Source organism: Eleutherodactylus coqui, chromosome 6 (genome assembly GCF_035609145.1).
Source record: "Eleutherodactylus coqui strain aEleCoq1 chromosome 6, aEleCoq1.hap1, whole genome shotgun sequence".
Lineage (NCBI taxonomy): Eukaryota > Metazoa > Chordata > Amphibia > Anura > Eleutherodactylidae > Eleutherodactylus > Eleutherodactylus coqui.
In genome coordinates this window covers 203,005,460-203,021,217 of record NC_089842.1, presented here as the reverse complement: position 1 = coordinate 203,021,217, position 15,758 = coordinate 203,005,460, and the positions used below count along the sequence as shown (strand labels likewise).

The window sequence follows — 15,758 nt, the reverse complement described above, 5'->3', positions numbered from 1 at the left end:
CCTATTGTACTGCCTCTAGCTTGGATACAAGATGTGATATGGGGGGCACAGAGGCTCTAGTCCCCTATTGTGCTGCCTCTAGCTTGGATACAAGATGTGTTACAGGCGGGCATAGAGGCTCCAGTCCCCTGCTGTACTGCCTATAGCTTGGATGTAAGCTGTAATATGGCCGGGCATGGAGGCTCTAGTACCCTGTTGGACCACCCTTTAGTTTGGATACAAGATATCATAGAATAATAGAATCGTAGAGTTCGAAGGGACCTTCAGGGTCATCGGTTCCAACCCCTCTGCTCAGTGCAGGATTCAAGATGTGATACAGGTGAGCATGGAGGCTCTAGTACCCTGTTGTACCGCCTCTAGCTTGCATACAAGATGTGATACAGGTGGACATGGAGGCTTTCGTACCTTGTTTTACCGCCTCTATCTTGGATACAAGATGTGATACTGGTGGGCATGGAGCCATACAGGTTCTCTGTGGTATTCTGCAGTATATTACTCTACATTTGCTGTAACTGAGCCTCTAGATCATGAAAACTTGTAGGCTGTGGAAGTTGGCGTCCCAGATGGTCCCATACATGCTCTGTGGGCGATAAATCTGGCAATCGGGCAGCCACAGAAATGTGACAACGTTGCGGGGACATTCCTGTGACCCTCTTGTGTGTGCGGCCGAGCATTAGCCTGCTGGAAAATCCCTTTTTGGAGCCGCCAACGGGGGAACACTTGTGGCTGCAGGATGTCCCGAACATATCGCTGAGCTGTCATTGTCCCTCGTACCACTACTAGGGGTGATCTGTCATATGTGATAGCCCCCCAGACCATCACATCAGCAGAGTGGGGGCAGTGTGCTGTTCCTAGCAAAGGCAGGATTTAGACTCTCAGCCCTCGGTCAGTCGTCAGTGCCAAAACTAAACCTGGATTCAATCGCTGAAGACAGCCTGGTTGCACTCCGTAGCAGACCAGTTTCATCGTTCACGACACTATTGTAAACAGAGTCGATGGTGGGTGGGTGTCAAACCCAGTTGTATGCCCCACGAGACCAAACATCCTTAAGCCAAAAACAAAATGGTTCCGACAGACACAGAGGCCTGTAACGATGGTGTCACCTGTCTCTGGATGGCAGACAACGAAACAATTGGAGCTGCTCGTGCTTGTCGGAAGATCAGGCAATCCTCTTTACTACTGATGGTCTGTTGAGGGTGTCCTGAGCCCGATCGCCTTGTGCGCGTATCCTCACATTCCAGTAATGCGCCCCCTCTCACTGTTGACTGGGCGAAAACTTTGTGTAGAGCCGGTTGACCATTAGACATGCTTCTATGATGCAATCAATTGGAAAAAGAGGTCACTACACACAAGTAGCCTTTGAGAGCCTTTTATAGGCCAACGGGGTACCACTTTTAGGGCCTCAGGTGACAAGACCTTTCATCTAATCACACCACAAATCTAATCCTTTGTGTATCTGCAAAACATCAACTCCTGCTAGGTGCTTGATTTTTTGGACAAAGAGTATTTGACATTTGGTGAGAGCCAACAGCTCCTCTTTAAGTGATCAAGTCTGAGTGAAGAAGATATTAAAAATCTTTTTAAACACTTTTAATTTGCAATGAAGAGCTTTTTTTTGTTTCTGCTGATAGCACCAGTATATACTGTCGTTTTGGGTGACTGTCGTATGGGTGACAATACATACGCAAAACCGCTGTGAAAAAGAGCGGGGGATTAAAAAAGTCACATTGCGCATGACCACGTGCTCAGTGCACTTGGTGCCATACACAGCAATAGCTGTCTCTCTGCTGGCTCACACCAGACCTATAAACCGCTGCGTCACCCATACAGCGTTTTACACATACGGTCGTGTGAATGAGCCCTTACACCCAGCACCAAGTGTCATGAGGTCGGAACTTCTATCTAAACTGTCCTCTGACCTGCTGGACAGCTGTAATTAACAGCTATAGGGCCTAATCAAGCAACTGCTACAGCTGTCAATCACAGCAGCTCAATTAAAAGTGCTGAGGGCACTTTAGGAAGCAGTCCTGTCCTCCCAGCACTTGCAGCAGCTCCCCAACCCATACATAGAACAGTAAGTAGTTTTGCAGAGTTAAAACTGCTGCCATACTCCCTTTAAGCCCAGTTGCATATAATACAATTACAATACCTGTTGCACATATCTGTCTGTTGTTTTCCACATATAATAATATTCTATTATACTGGTCAGCGATTTCCATGGTAACTGAAAAGAAAACTATAATGAATGAAACAGCACAGCATGAAGGTTATGACTCAACAACCAATAACAGCTCACTGCAGCCTGAGATGTCAGCAGCGAGCTGGGTAAGCCTGGGGTCACACGGGGCGGACTTGACATGGAATTTCCGTGTGGACACTCTGCACAGAAATTCTGTGCCATTTACAGTAGCAACAAAGTGGAAGAGATTTTGAAAACTTCACCCACAAGTATGAATCCGCATAAAACCCATCCAGAAAACAGCATGCATTGTCTGCTGCGGGGTTCACAATATCAAAATGTATTTAAAAAATAAGTTTTTTTTTTTTTTTAAAGACTGTGTGAAAGGTTATCACATTTAATTTAACTTTTTTGGTCCAGTAGGGAACTTGAATGTGCATGTCATGTACAATACTCTAAGCAGCTGCTCCAACCAGATGCTTAGAAGCCACGGTTAACATTGACAGTGGCATCTTATCAGCTAAATGGCTGTGATCAGAGCTACTTCCAGTTGCGGACGGCTGTCAGCTGTATGAAGCAGCAGTCTTGGTTTCAGAGCTCTATCAAAACACCACTTGCATGACTTATAATGCATAGTTACATCATAGGTAGTAAAGGGGCTAAACTAATCAATACAGATGCAATAGAGGGCGAATAGTATTCTATGCCTTTGTATTACAATCCACTCATGTGACTAAGGGCGCATTCAGACGGCCGATTTATGCGGCGCCCCTCTCTGCGGGGGGGGGGGGGGGGCTGGAAGAGCCGTGAGCAGTGCTCTGAGCTCCCGACCCCGCACTATTTTCAATGAGGAGAGGCGGAACAGGGGCGGAGCTAATTCCCACCAGTTAGCCCCGCCCCTGTACCACCTCCCCTCATTGCAAATAGTGCAGAGGGGCAGAGAGGGGGTGGAGAAGAGGCAGAGAGGGGGCGGGAGCTCAGAGCACTGCTTACGGCTCTTCCAGCCTCCTCCCCCTGCTGAGAGAGACGCCGTATATCAGCCGGCGTGAATACCCGGACGATATACGGTCGTCTGAATGTGCCCTAAAGCTGTCCAGATAAAAGTGATCAGCCAATTGATGCAGGTGTATGGGAGCTGCCAAGAGGAAAGGAGGACTGGACATGTTAGTACCTTTGCTGCTAGGTATCTTTCCCCAACCTAATCCCCATCTCCGCATAAACATGCATGCTGGCCAATCTGACGGTCTATATGCTTATGGGACAATCAGGACAGATACCTGCTGGCTGGACAACAGACATTTTTTGGGTATGCTGATTATTATTGTCATCTATTGTCAATGATTCACAGTTCCTCTGTATACAAAACTTTCCCCACCCACAAAGATAGACTGCAAACGTATGGTAGAGTCCCAATAACTTTTTTTAAGGCCCTTTTACGCGGAACGAGTGTCAGGTGCTAAAGTGCCTGAAAGTCATCCCAACAATAACAGCTCCTGTGCTTTTAAATAGGAGTGATGATCGCTCAATGAATGGAAGCAGAGCGGACCAGGGATCGTTCGGGCCCACCTGCTGCCATTTACAGTAAACGGACAGTTGTTCATAGATGACTGACTGCGTGTTTACACTGTCTAATGTAGCAGCAGACAAAATGATTTTCGGGCCTGCATGAAAGATTTGATCAGCGGTTCTTTCACTGCATGTGTTTACACCTAACAATTATTGTGCAAACTGCTCCATCTAATGGGCTGTTTGCAGGATAATCATGCCGCATAATAGGGCCTTTGGAGAGACTTGGTGTTAAATGGAAAAAAAGTTATTTTGACACAGCCATCAATCCCCGTAAATCCAGAGCTGGAGATTTCATCAGATAATAGCCACTTAAAACGCTTTACTTACAAAGTCCTGCTGAATGTCTGTGAAATCTTTGCCGTACTTCTCTAAAGCTTCTTCAAAAAGATTAGCTTCTGAAGCCGACCACTCCTCCATCTCATCTCTGCAGAGCACCGGCCCTCCTTGTGGTACGAGTGCAGAAATGGCTTTAGATATATCATAACAGTTTTTGTGTAATGTGTCCATAGCGTGGAACTAGAAACAAATTAAGACGCAGAATAAGCGAGACAGTCTCATCCCTTCCGCACACAAAGAGTTCCCCCGAATGGGATTATCTGCACCTCAGGGCAAATGGTAGTTCAGTAAATAACACAGCACACACCCAAGCTTTTAGCAGAAAGTAAAGGCTTAAATCACGTATTTTTCACCTTTATGTTTAGCTCCCAACATACACACTAAATACATCCATAGTCCTCCATTGCCAGAGAGTGGTCAAAAGAGACTATACCATTCCATCCCACAGGAGTCCAGTTAAAAATGTATACAGTATATTAACATGGTAGCATACAGGTGACGAATACCCCAGCACAGGATTTGTTACACATACACATATTAACATCATGGAGAAAAGAAAAAAAAAGCCATTTGTCCATTTGGTTCAGCCTATTATCCCCCAATCTTGATCCAGAGGAAAAAAAGCAAATCCATGAGGTAGAAGCCAATTTTCCTCATTTTAGGGGGGAAAAATTCCTCCCCGACTCCAATCTGGCAATCGGAATAATCCCTGGATCACAGACCCTTCTGAAGTTATTAGTGACTATAACATAGGCTAGTATCACTCAAGAAAGACGTCCAGGCCGCTCTTGTACTGTTAGTGAGTTCACCATCACCACGTCCTCAGGCAGAGAGTTCCATAGTCTCACTGCTCTTACAGTAAAGAACCCTCTTCTATGTCGGTGTAGAAACCTTCTTTTCTCTAGATGTAGAGGGCGCCCCCTTGTTACAGTCACAGTCCTAGGTATAAATAGATGATGGGAGAAATCTCTGTATTGTCACCTGATATATTTATACATATGATAGTTATTAGGTCACCCCTCAGCCATCCTTTTTCTGAACTAAATAATCCTAACTTTGATAACCTCTCTGGATATTGGAGTCCGCCCGTTCCATTTATTACTGTAGTTGCCTGCCTTTGTACCCGCTCAAGCTCTGGTATGTCCTTCTTGCGTATCGATACCCAAAACTGTACACAATATTCCATGTGTGGTCTGACCAGTGACTTGTAAATAGGAAGGACAATGTTCTTGTCATGTGCCCCTAGACCTTTTTTGATGCACTCCATGATGCTATTTGCTTTGGCAGCAGCTGCCTGACACTGGTTGCTCCAGTTAAGCTTACAGTTAACTAAAATCCGCAAGTCCATTTTCCATGCCAGTGTTACCCAGTGGTTTCCAATGTAGTGTGTAATGGTGACATCTATTTTCTCTGCCCATGTGCCCAACCTTACATTTATCAGTGTTAAACCTCATTTACCACTGTTCTGCGCTCAACATATCCAGATCCATATGCAACCGCATTCTGTCCTCTCGTGTGTTACTTTATCTAGTTTTGTATCATCTGCAAATTTTGACTGTACAATCCTTCTACCAGGTCATTAATATATTAAAACTAATAGGGCCCAATACTGCCCCTTGTAGTACTTCACTAGTAACAATGACCCCTGCAGTACTGGCCCCCTGTGGTAACCCACTAGTAACGGTGACTTAATCAGAGTATGTACCATTAATAACCCCTCTCTGCATCAGAAGAGGTCTAACCACCCTCTGCTTTCTATCACTGACCAGTTACTTACACACATTCTCACCCAGACCAAGCATTCTCATTTTATATACCAACCTTTTATGTGGCACAGATATACAATTTGCAATGACTCTCCCCGGTCCAGTCTAGAACCTCCTCATAGAAGCTGATCAGATTGGAGCTTTTTCAATTTCAAAAGCTTTCATGATATACCCATTAAAACACCTGCAATTATAGCCTATAGCCTAAATTGATGACCAACAGTGGCATCCATCACCCATAGGCTATTATGGTATCTGTCTAACGGACATCTCTAATAAACGGATACCATAATAACCCATGGGTGACGAATGCAACTATCAGCATTCATTACAGCCTCTGTCTAAGGCCCCCTGCACACGGGCGGAAATTCCGCGGCGGGATTTCCCGCGGAATTTCCGCCGCTGGAAGCCTGCGTAGGATTGCGTTAACAAACACAATCCTATTCAGACAGCCGCGGTTTGGCCGCGCGGAATCTCGCGCGGCAAACAAACCGCGGCATGTCCTATTTCTGTGCGGGGCTCTGCAAGCCCCGCACAGAAACGTCACTCACCCAGCCGCCGGCTCCGGTCTGCGCATGCGCCGGCTGCCCGGCAGCCGGCACATGAAAGTGCCGGAGTTGCGGGTGAGTACGCGCTGGTCCCTGCAGGCGCTCGGGTCGGGTCCCGCGGCGAGAATCCTCGCTGCCGGATCCGACCCACCCGTCTGCAGGCGGCCTAAAGTAGGTGTCAGGACTTTTTTCTAGTTGCATTTCAAAATGGAGCCCAAAAACACAATAACGGTCTGAGATATATAACATATACTTGCCACAATATTTTTAATGTTATTTGGGCTTACAGCATAGGGACTGGTCGGCTCTGCAATGTTGCCATTAAACAGGACTGCATAGTATATTGACAGAGCCATTTTAAAAGGTACTGAACAGTATTGTATACTGCGCAACACATCAAAACTATAAGGCCCAATGTCCACAGGCAGATCTGATTTGCATAATCTGCACACCCATGTGGATGGTGTGCAAATCAAGCCGCCCTTAGGGATACATGGTGTCCGCAAGTGAAAAAGTATGCGGATTTGATTTGATTGGTCTGGGAAAAAATAAAAAATAAAGTAATAAAATCGCAGTATACTCCATTTCACTGCAGATCCTGCACAGATGGCTTCCATTGAAGTCAATGGAAGCCGCCTGATCCGCGTGCCGCGGATTCCGTGGGAAAGCAGGTGATTTAAAGAAAAAACGCTCTACCGGCCGGTGCTTCCTTTCACATCCACAGTGAAGACCCGCACAGGTAAGCAATGTCCTTGGCCGTGGGCAGGGTCAGATTTTGGTGTGGGCTCCCGCATACGGAATCCGACCCGCCTATGGACATGAGGCCTAAATCATATTAAGAATAAAATTAAATGTATATTGTAAAATGTTGTCACCAACTTTACTCTCTTACCAAAGTGATGTCTCTAGACGCTGCAGCTGCACTCATATGCAGACTTGGTTGCCGAACAGAGCTACTGCAGTCTAATGCACGGGCGAATGTACCTACAGATCTAGAGTAGAAGAACAAAAAAAAAAAACAAACAAACAAAAAAACAACACTTATTTAATAAATAACTGACATGAAAGTTATACTGTATATAAAACTGCAAATAAAACGGTAGTTACAAAAAGTCGGAATGGGTGCAGTGTCGGCAGGGGAAAAAAAAAACAAACAAAACTGTACTATACTTTAAAGGCGTGGTCTAGAAAGTCAATAAAATAGCCACCGTGCAAGGAGCCTCTAGAAGCCAGTCCTATATTGGGAGAATGCAGCTCTGAACCAGAGGGGGAAAAGGGGTTAATCCCAGCACCATGCTATTCCATCACGTTGGGATGAATAGTAAGCCTGACAGGAACAACTAGTGTGTGATGTTAGGCTCCATGTACCACCCCGTCCCTTCCCAACTCCAGGCTACAGATGCAATCTCCAATCCAAGGACAAAAATTCCACAGACCACAAAGAAGTCAGCCCATTTGTTGTATTACTGGACAACTCCTTTTAGAGGGCTGTACTCCACCTAAGACAGTCCCAGGGTTTTGTATAGAATACACTCGGGCTACAGCTACCATGATTCGTAAAGGTCCCTGAAAGACAACTATATTACATACTTGGCCCTGTTTGCCTGTGCTCCGTTTATAGTCCCCAAAGAAGATTCCTTCACAAATAAAGAAGAAAAATGGTACAACATGCAGTGCTGTGTTTTCCAGTATAATGAAAGGCCCCCCATGACAGGACTAGACTGACTATTTTAAGCTAGAGAAGTTAGCCAGGTGTTGTTAGTGTCCATCATGTGATGTATCCATAACAGTCCGTTTTCTACTCCTATGACGAGCGTAAAAAGAAATTCCTAACACGGATGTTTAAAAAAGCCTAATGCCATTTATGTTTTATATAAAAGTTACAATACAATAACATTCCACCAAACATATCAGAAGTGAAAAGGGTTTTTGGTATTTTTTCATCTCCATTTTTCAAAAGCCATAACTTTTTTATTTTTCCGTCGACGCGGCCGTATAAGGGCTTGTTTTTGCGTGGCGAACTGTAGATTTTTTGGTATCATTTTTGGGTACATAGACTACATTGTAAAACTTTTATTAATTTTTTTTTATGATCGTAGGGAGAGAAAACGCATCAATTCTGCCATAGATTTTTGGATTTTTTTTTATTTTTAAGCGTTAATTATGCAGCATAAATGATACACTACATTTTTTCCTGCGGGACGGTACGGTTACAACGATACCAAAATTCTTATATTTTTTTTCCACAATAAAAACCCTTTTTTGGGAAATTATTATTTTTTTCTAAACTCACTGCATTCAAAGTGCTATAACTTTTTTATTTTTCTATGGACGGAGCTCTTTGAGGGCTTATTTTTTGCGAGACAAGCTGTAGTTTTTATTGGTACCATTTTGGGGTACACACGTTTTTTTAAATCACTTTTATTGCGTTTTATTGGGAGACAAAATGCCAAAAATTAGCATTTTTGCCTCAGTTTTTTAGCATTTTTTTTTAACGCTTTTTGCCGCGCAGGATAATAAGCGTGTTCAATGTATTGTACGCGTCGATATCAAATATGTGGGATTTTTAATTTTTTTATCCTAATATGAGAAAAAGCATTAAAAAGACCAGAATTATTCTTACGGTTAATTCCTTTTCCATGAGTATATCATGACAGCACACATGGAGGTTGCTCCGCCTGTGATCCTTGGGACAGGAAGAGGAGTTCTTTAAAAGGCCACCTCCCACCGCTTGACTCCAGTGACTTCCAAATCATCACAACGGATACGTGGCCCAACAGTTTTTTTTATTAGCACTGAAATACATCAATTAATGTACAAGCATTATAAATCGTACAAGGGTGGGAAAGCATGTGCTGTCATGATGGACTCATGGAAAAGGAATTATCGGTAAGAAATAATTCTTGTCTTTCCATCTCGTCCATCCTGACAGCACACATGGAGGTATACCAAATCATCAAGCTTTTAGGGGGGGAAACTACTGCCTAGAGGACCTTCCGCCCAAAGGCCAGCGCCCTATCAGTATAGAGATCCAAGCGATAATGCTTAGGCCATGTGTGCATGTTACATCATGTTGCAGCTTTGCAAATGTTCTGCAGAGTTTCACTACGTTCAGCCCATGAGGAAGCGAGAGCCCCTGTAGTGTGGGCTCTGAACCCCTCAAGGGAAAGCAGATCTTTGGCTTTAGATGCTCCCTGAAATGATGTTTTAATCCATCCAGCGATGGTATCCTCAGACGCTGTTTTTTTTCTTTCCTCCTGACATTTACAGAATAAGTTCTGTTTTTTTGTTTTTTTTTGTGAGACCTGTGAATAGGTCAGGACTGCACGTTTGACGTCTAAACTGCACAAGCGCCGGTCTTTATCTTAAAACCTGACAGAAGGGAGGCAGAATTATTCCCCGTTTCATTGTGGAACGTCCATACCGCATTAGAACAGAGAAATAAGTCAAGTCTTATGACTATCCTGTCGTCAAGCACCTTTAGGTAGGACTTCACAGGATAATTCCTATATCTCACCAATCCACCCAGGGGTTGTAATAACTACCAGCAAGGCTACTTTGATGGATAGGTGTTTCCGTGATACTGAATGTACAGGCCTCAGAGAACTGTTCATAGAGGCTGTCTGGCCCCAAACTAGGGTCTCAGATCTTGGAAGTGGATTTCTTTCAACCCTTAAGAGGGTGTGTATTATCTTGGACGATAATCGTTGGTGTCTCAGTCTCTGCCGCTCAGGCTATCAGCTTCGTGCAGAGGGTCTCCTGAAAGAACACTGGACCTCAAGACAAAAAACAGGTCCTGCCTGACACCAGCGGAATCAGTGGTCGCATCACCTAGAAAGACGATGCTGTGCAATGCATACAACCCGGTCCAGCCATTCTGGCTTTTACGCAAAGTCCGTGAATTTAAGGAAAAACGGAAACAAATATGGCAAATTTATGACCCATGCTTGTGAAGATGCATTTGGTGCCCGGGGATTGTTTGCTGGGCTTAAGAAAAAAGAAAATTTCTGTATTTCAAATTTATCTTTGATGCAAGAGGTCTATCTGGGGTTAGCCAGATCAACAGATTGAATATGTATAGTTTTAGGGACCATTTCCCTGGATCTAACCTTCCCCGTAAAACTGCAATAAGGTTTTGAGAGCCTTTTAGGTGAATAGCCGATAAAGACCCTCTAGTTCTCTGCCCAGCAGAATATTCTTTTGATAGACATTCGAAAAGGGTTTCTGGTGCTGAATAAGACACCATTGGCCAACAATATTTTTAAGTGTTCCAATGACTAATAAACCCTCGCTTTTATTTGAGGAAAGTAGTAACCCTTTGAGGAGTTAAGGAATAGTCCGAGAACTTTTTGGGTGTCTGGGTTCAGGCTGAAAATAAATTATTTAAAACTCATTTTAAGTCATCTAATATATTTTTAGTATGCCAGGTGGATGGGAATATGTAGTATGCGTCTTTGAGTTCAACGTGCAAACGACGCTGCCTTCCTTAACCCGGGGAATCAAAACCTAAATAAATAGAGTTCATTTCAGACAAAATTTAGCAATGTACTGAATTAAGGGACTCTGACTTAAAGGGGTTGTCCAGCGAAAGCAAGTGGGTCTATACACTTCTGTATGGCCATATTAATGCACTTTGTAATGTACATTGTGCATTAATTATGAGCCATACAGAAGTTATCAGAAGTTATTCACTTACCTGTTCCGTTGCTAGCGTCCTTGTCTCCATGGTGCCGTCTAATTTTCAGCGTCTAATCGCCGGATTAGACGCGCTTGTGCAGTCCTGTCTTCTTCTTTTCTGAATGGGGCCGCTCGTGCCGGAGAGCGGCTCCTTGTAGCTAAGCCCCGTCACGTGCCGATTCCAGCCAATCAGGAGGCTGGAATCGGCAATGGACCGCACAGAAGACCTGAGGTCCACCGAGGGAGAAGATCCCGGCGGCCATCTTCACCAGGTAAGTAAGAAGTCACCGGAGCGCGGGGATTCAGGTAAGCACTATCCAGTTTTCTTTTTTAACCCCTGCATCGGGTTTGTCTCGCGCCGAATGGGGGGCTATTGAAAAAAGAAAAAACCCGTTTCGGCGCGGGACAACCCCTTTAAGTATGGTTAAGTTAGCAGCCCAAACAAAGATGAAAAAATAACCATTACAGGAAAAAGGGCAAAAATAGAGATTCTATTTTAGATCCCAAAGATATGGTCATTAAGGGGCAAAGAGAGGCTATTACGCAAGCAATCTTTTGATAGGTTCATCTATCTGTTTTCCCTTGCTGTTTTTCCACAAAGAAGAAATAATTTCCTTGAAAAGTATGGCCCTGCTGCAGCACCTGCCAGCTTCAGATAGTCTCCTAGCTATGAGGGCCACAGGCACACTAGGCGTGCCACCAGGTGGCTACTATAATGGTTTCTAGAAGCCTACATGCAGTCTTCATCCGATTTTTATGGAAGCTTGCCAGCCTTTTACAAAGCTGCTCCTTTCCACTTTAGCTGTTGAATTTTACGTTTTGTCCTTGTATCTGTGACTCTAGTATCACAGATATCAGTTCTACTAGCTGAATCTTTGTATAATATTTTCCCTTTAGTGTAGAAAGTAAGGAACTGCCGCCCTCAGGGTGCTTATAAATACGGGCTCTTATTTGCTGGTCTAGAAGGACCCGACTGGGGTTAGAGACTAGTTCTCTGACCGTCTGGCGGAGATTACTTTAGCTCCGCCCTGATTAGCCTTCCCGCAGCCTTGAGTATGGATTTCCATCTTACAAAAAAAAAACAAAAAAAAAACAAGACAGGTGATTGCTATTATTTCAATCATATACCATGAATTTCTATTCCGGAGAACTATTCACCATGGCTTTGCTATGGAGTTTCATGCTGCTACAGCAGGCGATTGCCATTATATCAATCATATACCATGGGTTTCTGTTCCAGAGAACTACTCACCATGGCTCTGCTATGGAGCTTCAGCCTACAATAACAGGTGATTGCCATTATATCAATCATATACTATGTTTCTGTTCCAGAGAACTACTCACCATGGCTTTACTATGGATTTTCATCTTGCAATAGCAGGTGATTGCCATTATATCATATACCATGGGTTTCTGTTTCAGAGAACTACTCCCTATGGCTTTACTATGGAGTTTCATCCTGCAATAGCAGGTGATTGCCATCATATTGATCATATACCATGAGTTTGTAGATTTCTCCTGCTACCTCCATGCTGTCCATAGCGTTAGGAGGAGATGCAGCGCTTGAATCCCGTAGGAAACATTCAAATCCTCTACTTTGAATTTGGCGCGCTGATGCCACTAGAGTGCATCCATCATCACGCACAGTGCAGCGCTGCATCCCCTCGGAGTCAGCTGCTAGTCACCGGGACCTAGGCGCAGGATGCAGAAGCATTTGCCGCAGTTCCCATATCTTGATGGGGACGCTGCCGCAGCGTGCGTCTGTTTGCATATGATGTGGCGCCGTGTCATCACTGGGAGCCGGCCGCCGCTTTTCTTAGGTTTTGTTGCTCGTCTTTAACTATTTTTGTAGTGCAGTCCGAGCAAAAGGGTCTCTTAGCGTTATCGTCCACTTTTTTTTTTTTTTTTGGCGCATAACGCACACCTTTTTATCCTCTTTTTTTCCCTGTTTAGTTTTTAATGCTTCCTCCTATAAGGAGAAACCATTACTAATACCAGGTGTGAAAGCCATACTCACAAAAATATTCCCATTTTTTTTGTCCAAGTGGACTACTTACGGTTGGCACAATCCCTTTTTCTCCCTCAGCGCTGTCCATGCAGAAAAAGGAGCCTGGGAACCATGAAGGAGGATTTTTCCCAATGGAATTTTAAATTTGGCGCCTTTATGCACCAGCGCTGACGTCTGGCGTCATCGCACACGACGCGGCACCGCTCCATGCCCGGAAGCCAGCCGCCGCTAGACGCCGGGGAACAGGAGCGCAGAGCAGCCGCACCTGCTGCTCCCTCCCCTCCGATGGTGCCGACGTCTGGATGGAGCCGTGGAACTGCCTCCCTTGGCCGGATACCCCGCGCCCCGGGGAGTAGCGCTATGCAGCCCGCAGCCTTTATCCACAGCATGGAGAACTCCCTCCTGTGTCCGTTTGGGACAGGAAGACACTGGAGTCAAGTGGTGGGAGGTGGCCTTTTAAAGAACTCCTCTTCCTGTCCCAAGGATCACAGGCGGAGCAACCTCCATGTGTGCTGTCATGATGGACGAGATGGAAAAAGGTTTTTTAACATTTTTTTTTTTACATTTTTTTTTTTTCTTTATTTTTTTACACAGTCTGTGTCCCTCTGAGGGACTTTTACTGCAGCACTGCAGATTTCTACGATAAGGCATGGCTGGACTTCTCTCCTGCCATTCCTTATCGCTTACTATAGCGATCACAGGCTATGGCAATACAGGACTCCGGTATCTGGCGCACTCCCTCTGTGAACCTTCCCCCAGGGAAGGGGTTAACAGCGGAGGGGGGGGGGGGGGGCGCATCTTTTGCCCACATGCATGTGCCTCTTTTGCCCACACTTTAGGCTGGGCTCACAGGACCATATGATAAAATACGTAAAAACCGCAGAATTTTACCAGCGTGTGGAGCTGAATATCATTGCATTTCTAATTGCGTACATCTGCGCATGACAGTGTATGATCATGCACACCGTAATGCACTGGCCTCTTTTTCTTTTAACTTTCCATTTATTGTTTCTAAGCAATGTTACGTAAAAACGCTGCACACCCCCAACGTAATTGCGTATATACAGCATTTTCTTACGCAAGCAGAGAAAAATAGGGCTATATTGTGCCCAATACATGGTAAACTAGAACATGCTGCATTCTTTTTTATGCGCATAATATACACAATGAATATACGCAAGTGTGAATTTATCAATGAAACTCTATGGACTTTCATGGACTCCATTCACCACGTATTATGCGAGCGTCTACTGCGCGCATAATACGCAATTAAATTACGCTTATGTGAGCCCAGCCTTAGGATGTTCTGGGGCTGCAATTTCATGATCAATGGTCCCAGCAGTTGGGCCCCAACTGATTAAACCAATTATCCTCAGGCAAGTATTTGTAATGTATCTGAAAGTACATAGTGGTAACTATCAGTAAGGATAAAAAAAAAAGAAAAGAGAAGTTTAGGAAATGTAAAACTCCTTTAGCATAAACTCTAAATGAGCAACATTGTTAAATTGCTTACTTGATTTGAGAGAAATCATATGCTGAAGTTGAAGGCAGCCTTTTAAAAAATACTGGTCTCAATAACAGTAGTTGTATGGAGACAAGTTCCAGTCCGAGCAATCTTCTGTGAGCTTAATAGCCTAGATTCCGGCCATCACCCATCTGTTACATTACAGCAGACTGTCAGGGCAGAATCCTGCTGATGTGTTCAGCTCACAGAGCACTGCCTACACTGATAGTACTGTGCGGGGTTTCAGATTTAAAAAGTGAATGTTTCCATTCACCGACAACAAATATAGAAATCATAAAGAAATGAAAACAAACTTGTTATAATGTTGCAAAACCTATACACAGATCCCTTAACCCCGTAAAATGCCAATTTTTTTTTAGATCTTATTCTGAGGCTCCATGTGCTGAACTTGCAAGCGTCATCGCTTCAGAACCTGCATTAAAGGAGTTGTCCGGCCATAAACATTAGGTCTCATTACTTCTGTTTGCCCATTTCCATGCACTTTGTAATATACATTGTGCATGGAAAATGAAGCAAACAGAAGTTTTGGACTTACCTGAAGGGATGCCCCCCCCCTGTGTTGCTCCTCCGTCGTCCCTGGTTACCACAAGAATCTTTTCTTCTTGTCGGCCCAGCTCTTGTCGGCGCGGGAACGAGCCCCTTCTCATCCACGCATGCGCAGTTCTTCTCTCTGAAGCCGGGACGCATATTAACACATTCTGCCGCAGTTCTCCAGCGCGGCCGATTCACCCAATCAGCTGGCTGGAATCGGCACATGTGACTACACAGCGTGCACGCGGATTGCCTGCAGCAGCCGTGTGCACTACACAGTACAGTTAAGCAGCCGTGTACTACACACTACACTTAAGCAGCACGGGGTTAGGGTTTAGGGTTAGGTTTAGGGTTAGGTTTAGGGTTAGTGTTTAGGGTTAAGCTTTAGGGTTAAGGTTTAGGGTTAGTGTTTAGGGTTAGGTTTAGGGTTGGGGTTAGGGTTAGGTTTAGTTAACCCTAACCCTAAACCTAACCCTAAACCTAACCCCGTGCTGCTTAAGTGGAGTGTGTAGTACACGGCTGCTTAACTGTACTGTGTAGTGCACACGGCTGCTGCAGGCAATCCGCGTGCACGCTGTGTAGTCACATGTGCCGATTCCAGCCAGCTGATTGGGTGAAT

At 44.6% G+C, this 15,758-nt stretch overlaps 1 protein-coding gene across 9 annotated transcripts in view; it reads right to left on the bottom strand.

The window, feature by feature from the left end:
• The window catches only part of MTA1 (metastasis associated 1), a 203,744-nt gene that overhangs the window by 95,781 nt on the left and 92,205 nt on the right, over positions 1–15,758 (bottom strand). For all 9 annotated transcript variants that reach the window (XM_066608606.1, XM_066608608.1, XM_066608607.1 and 6 more), the window contains exons 8-10: positions 7,291–7,390; positions 4,076–4,264; positions 2,150–2,224 (exon numbers count right to left, since the gene is read on the bottom strand). In XM_066608606.1, coding sequence (XP_066464703.1) covers positions 2,150–2,224; positions 4,076–4,264; positions 7,291–7,390 — 364 coding nt within the window. The remainder of the gene's footprint in view (positions 1–2,149; positions 2,225–4,075; positions 4,265–7,290; positions 7,391–15,758) is intronic.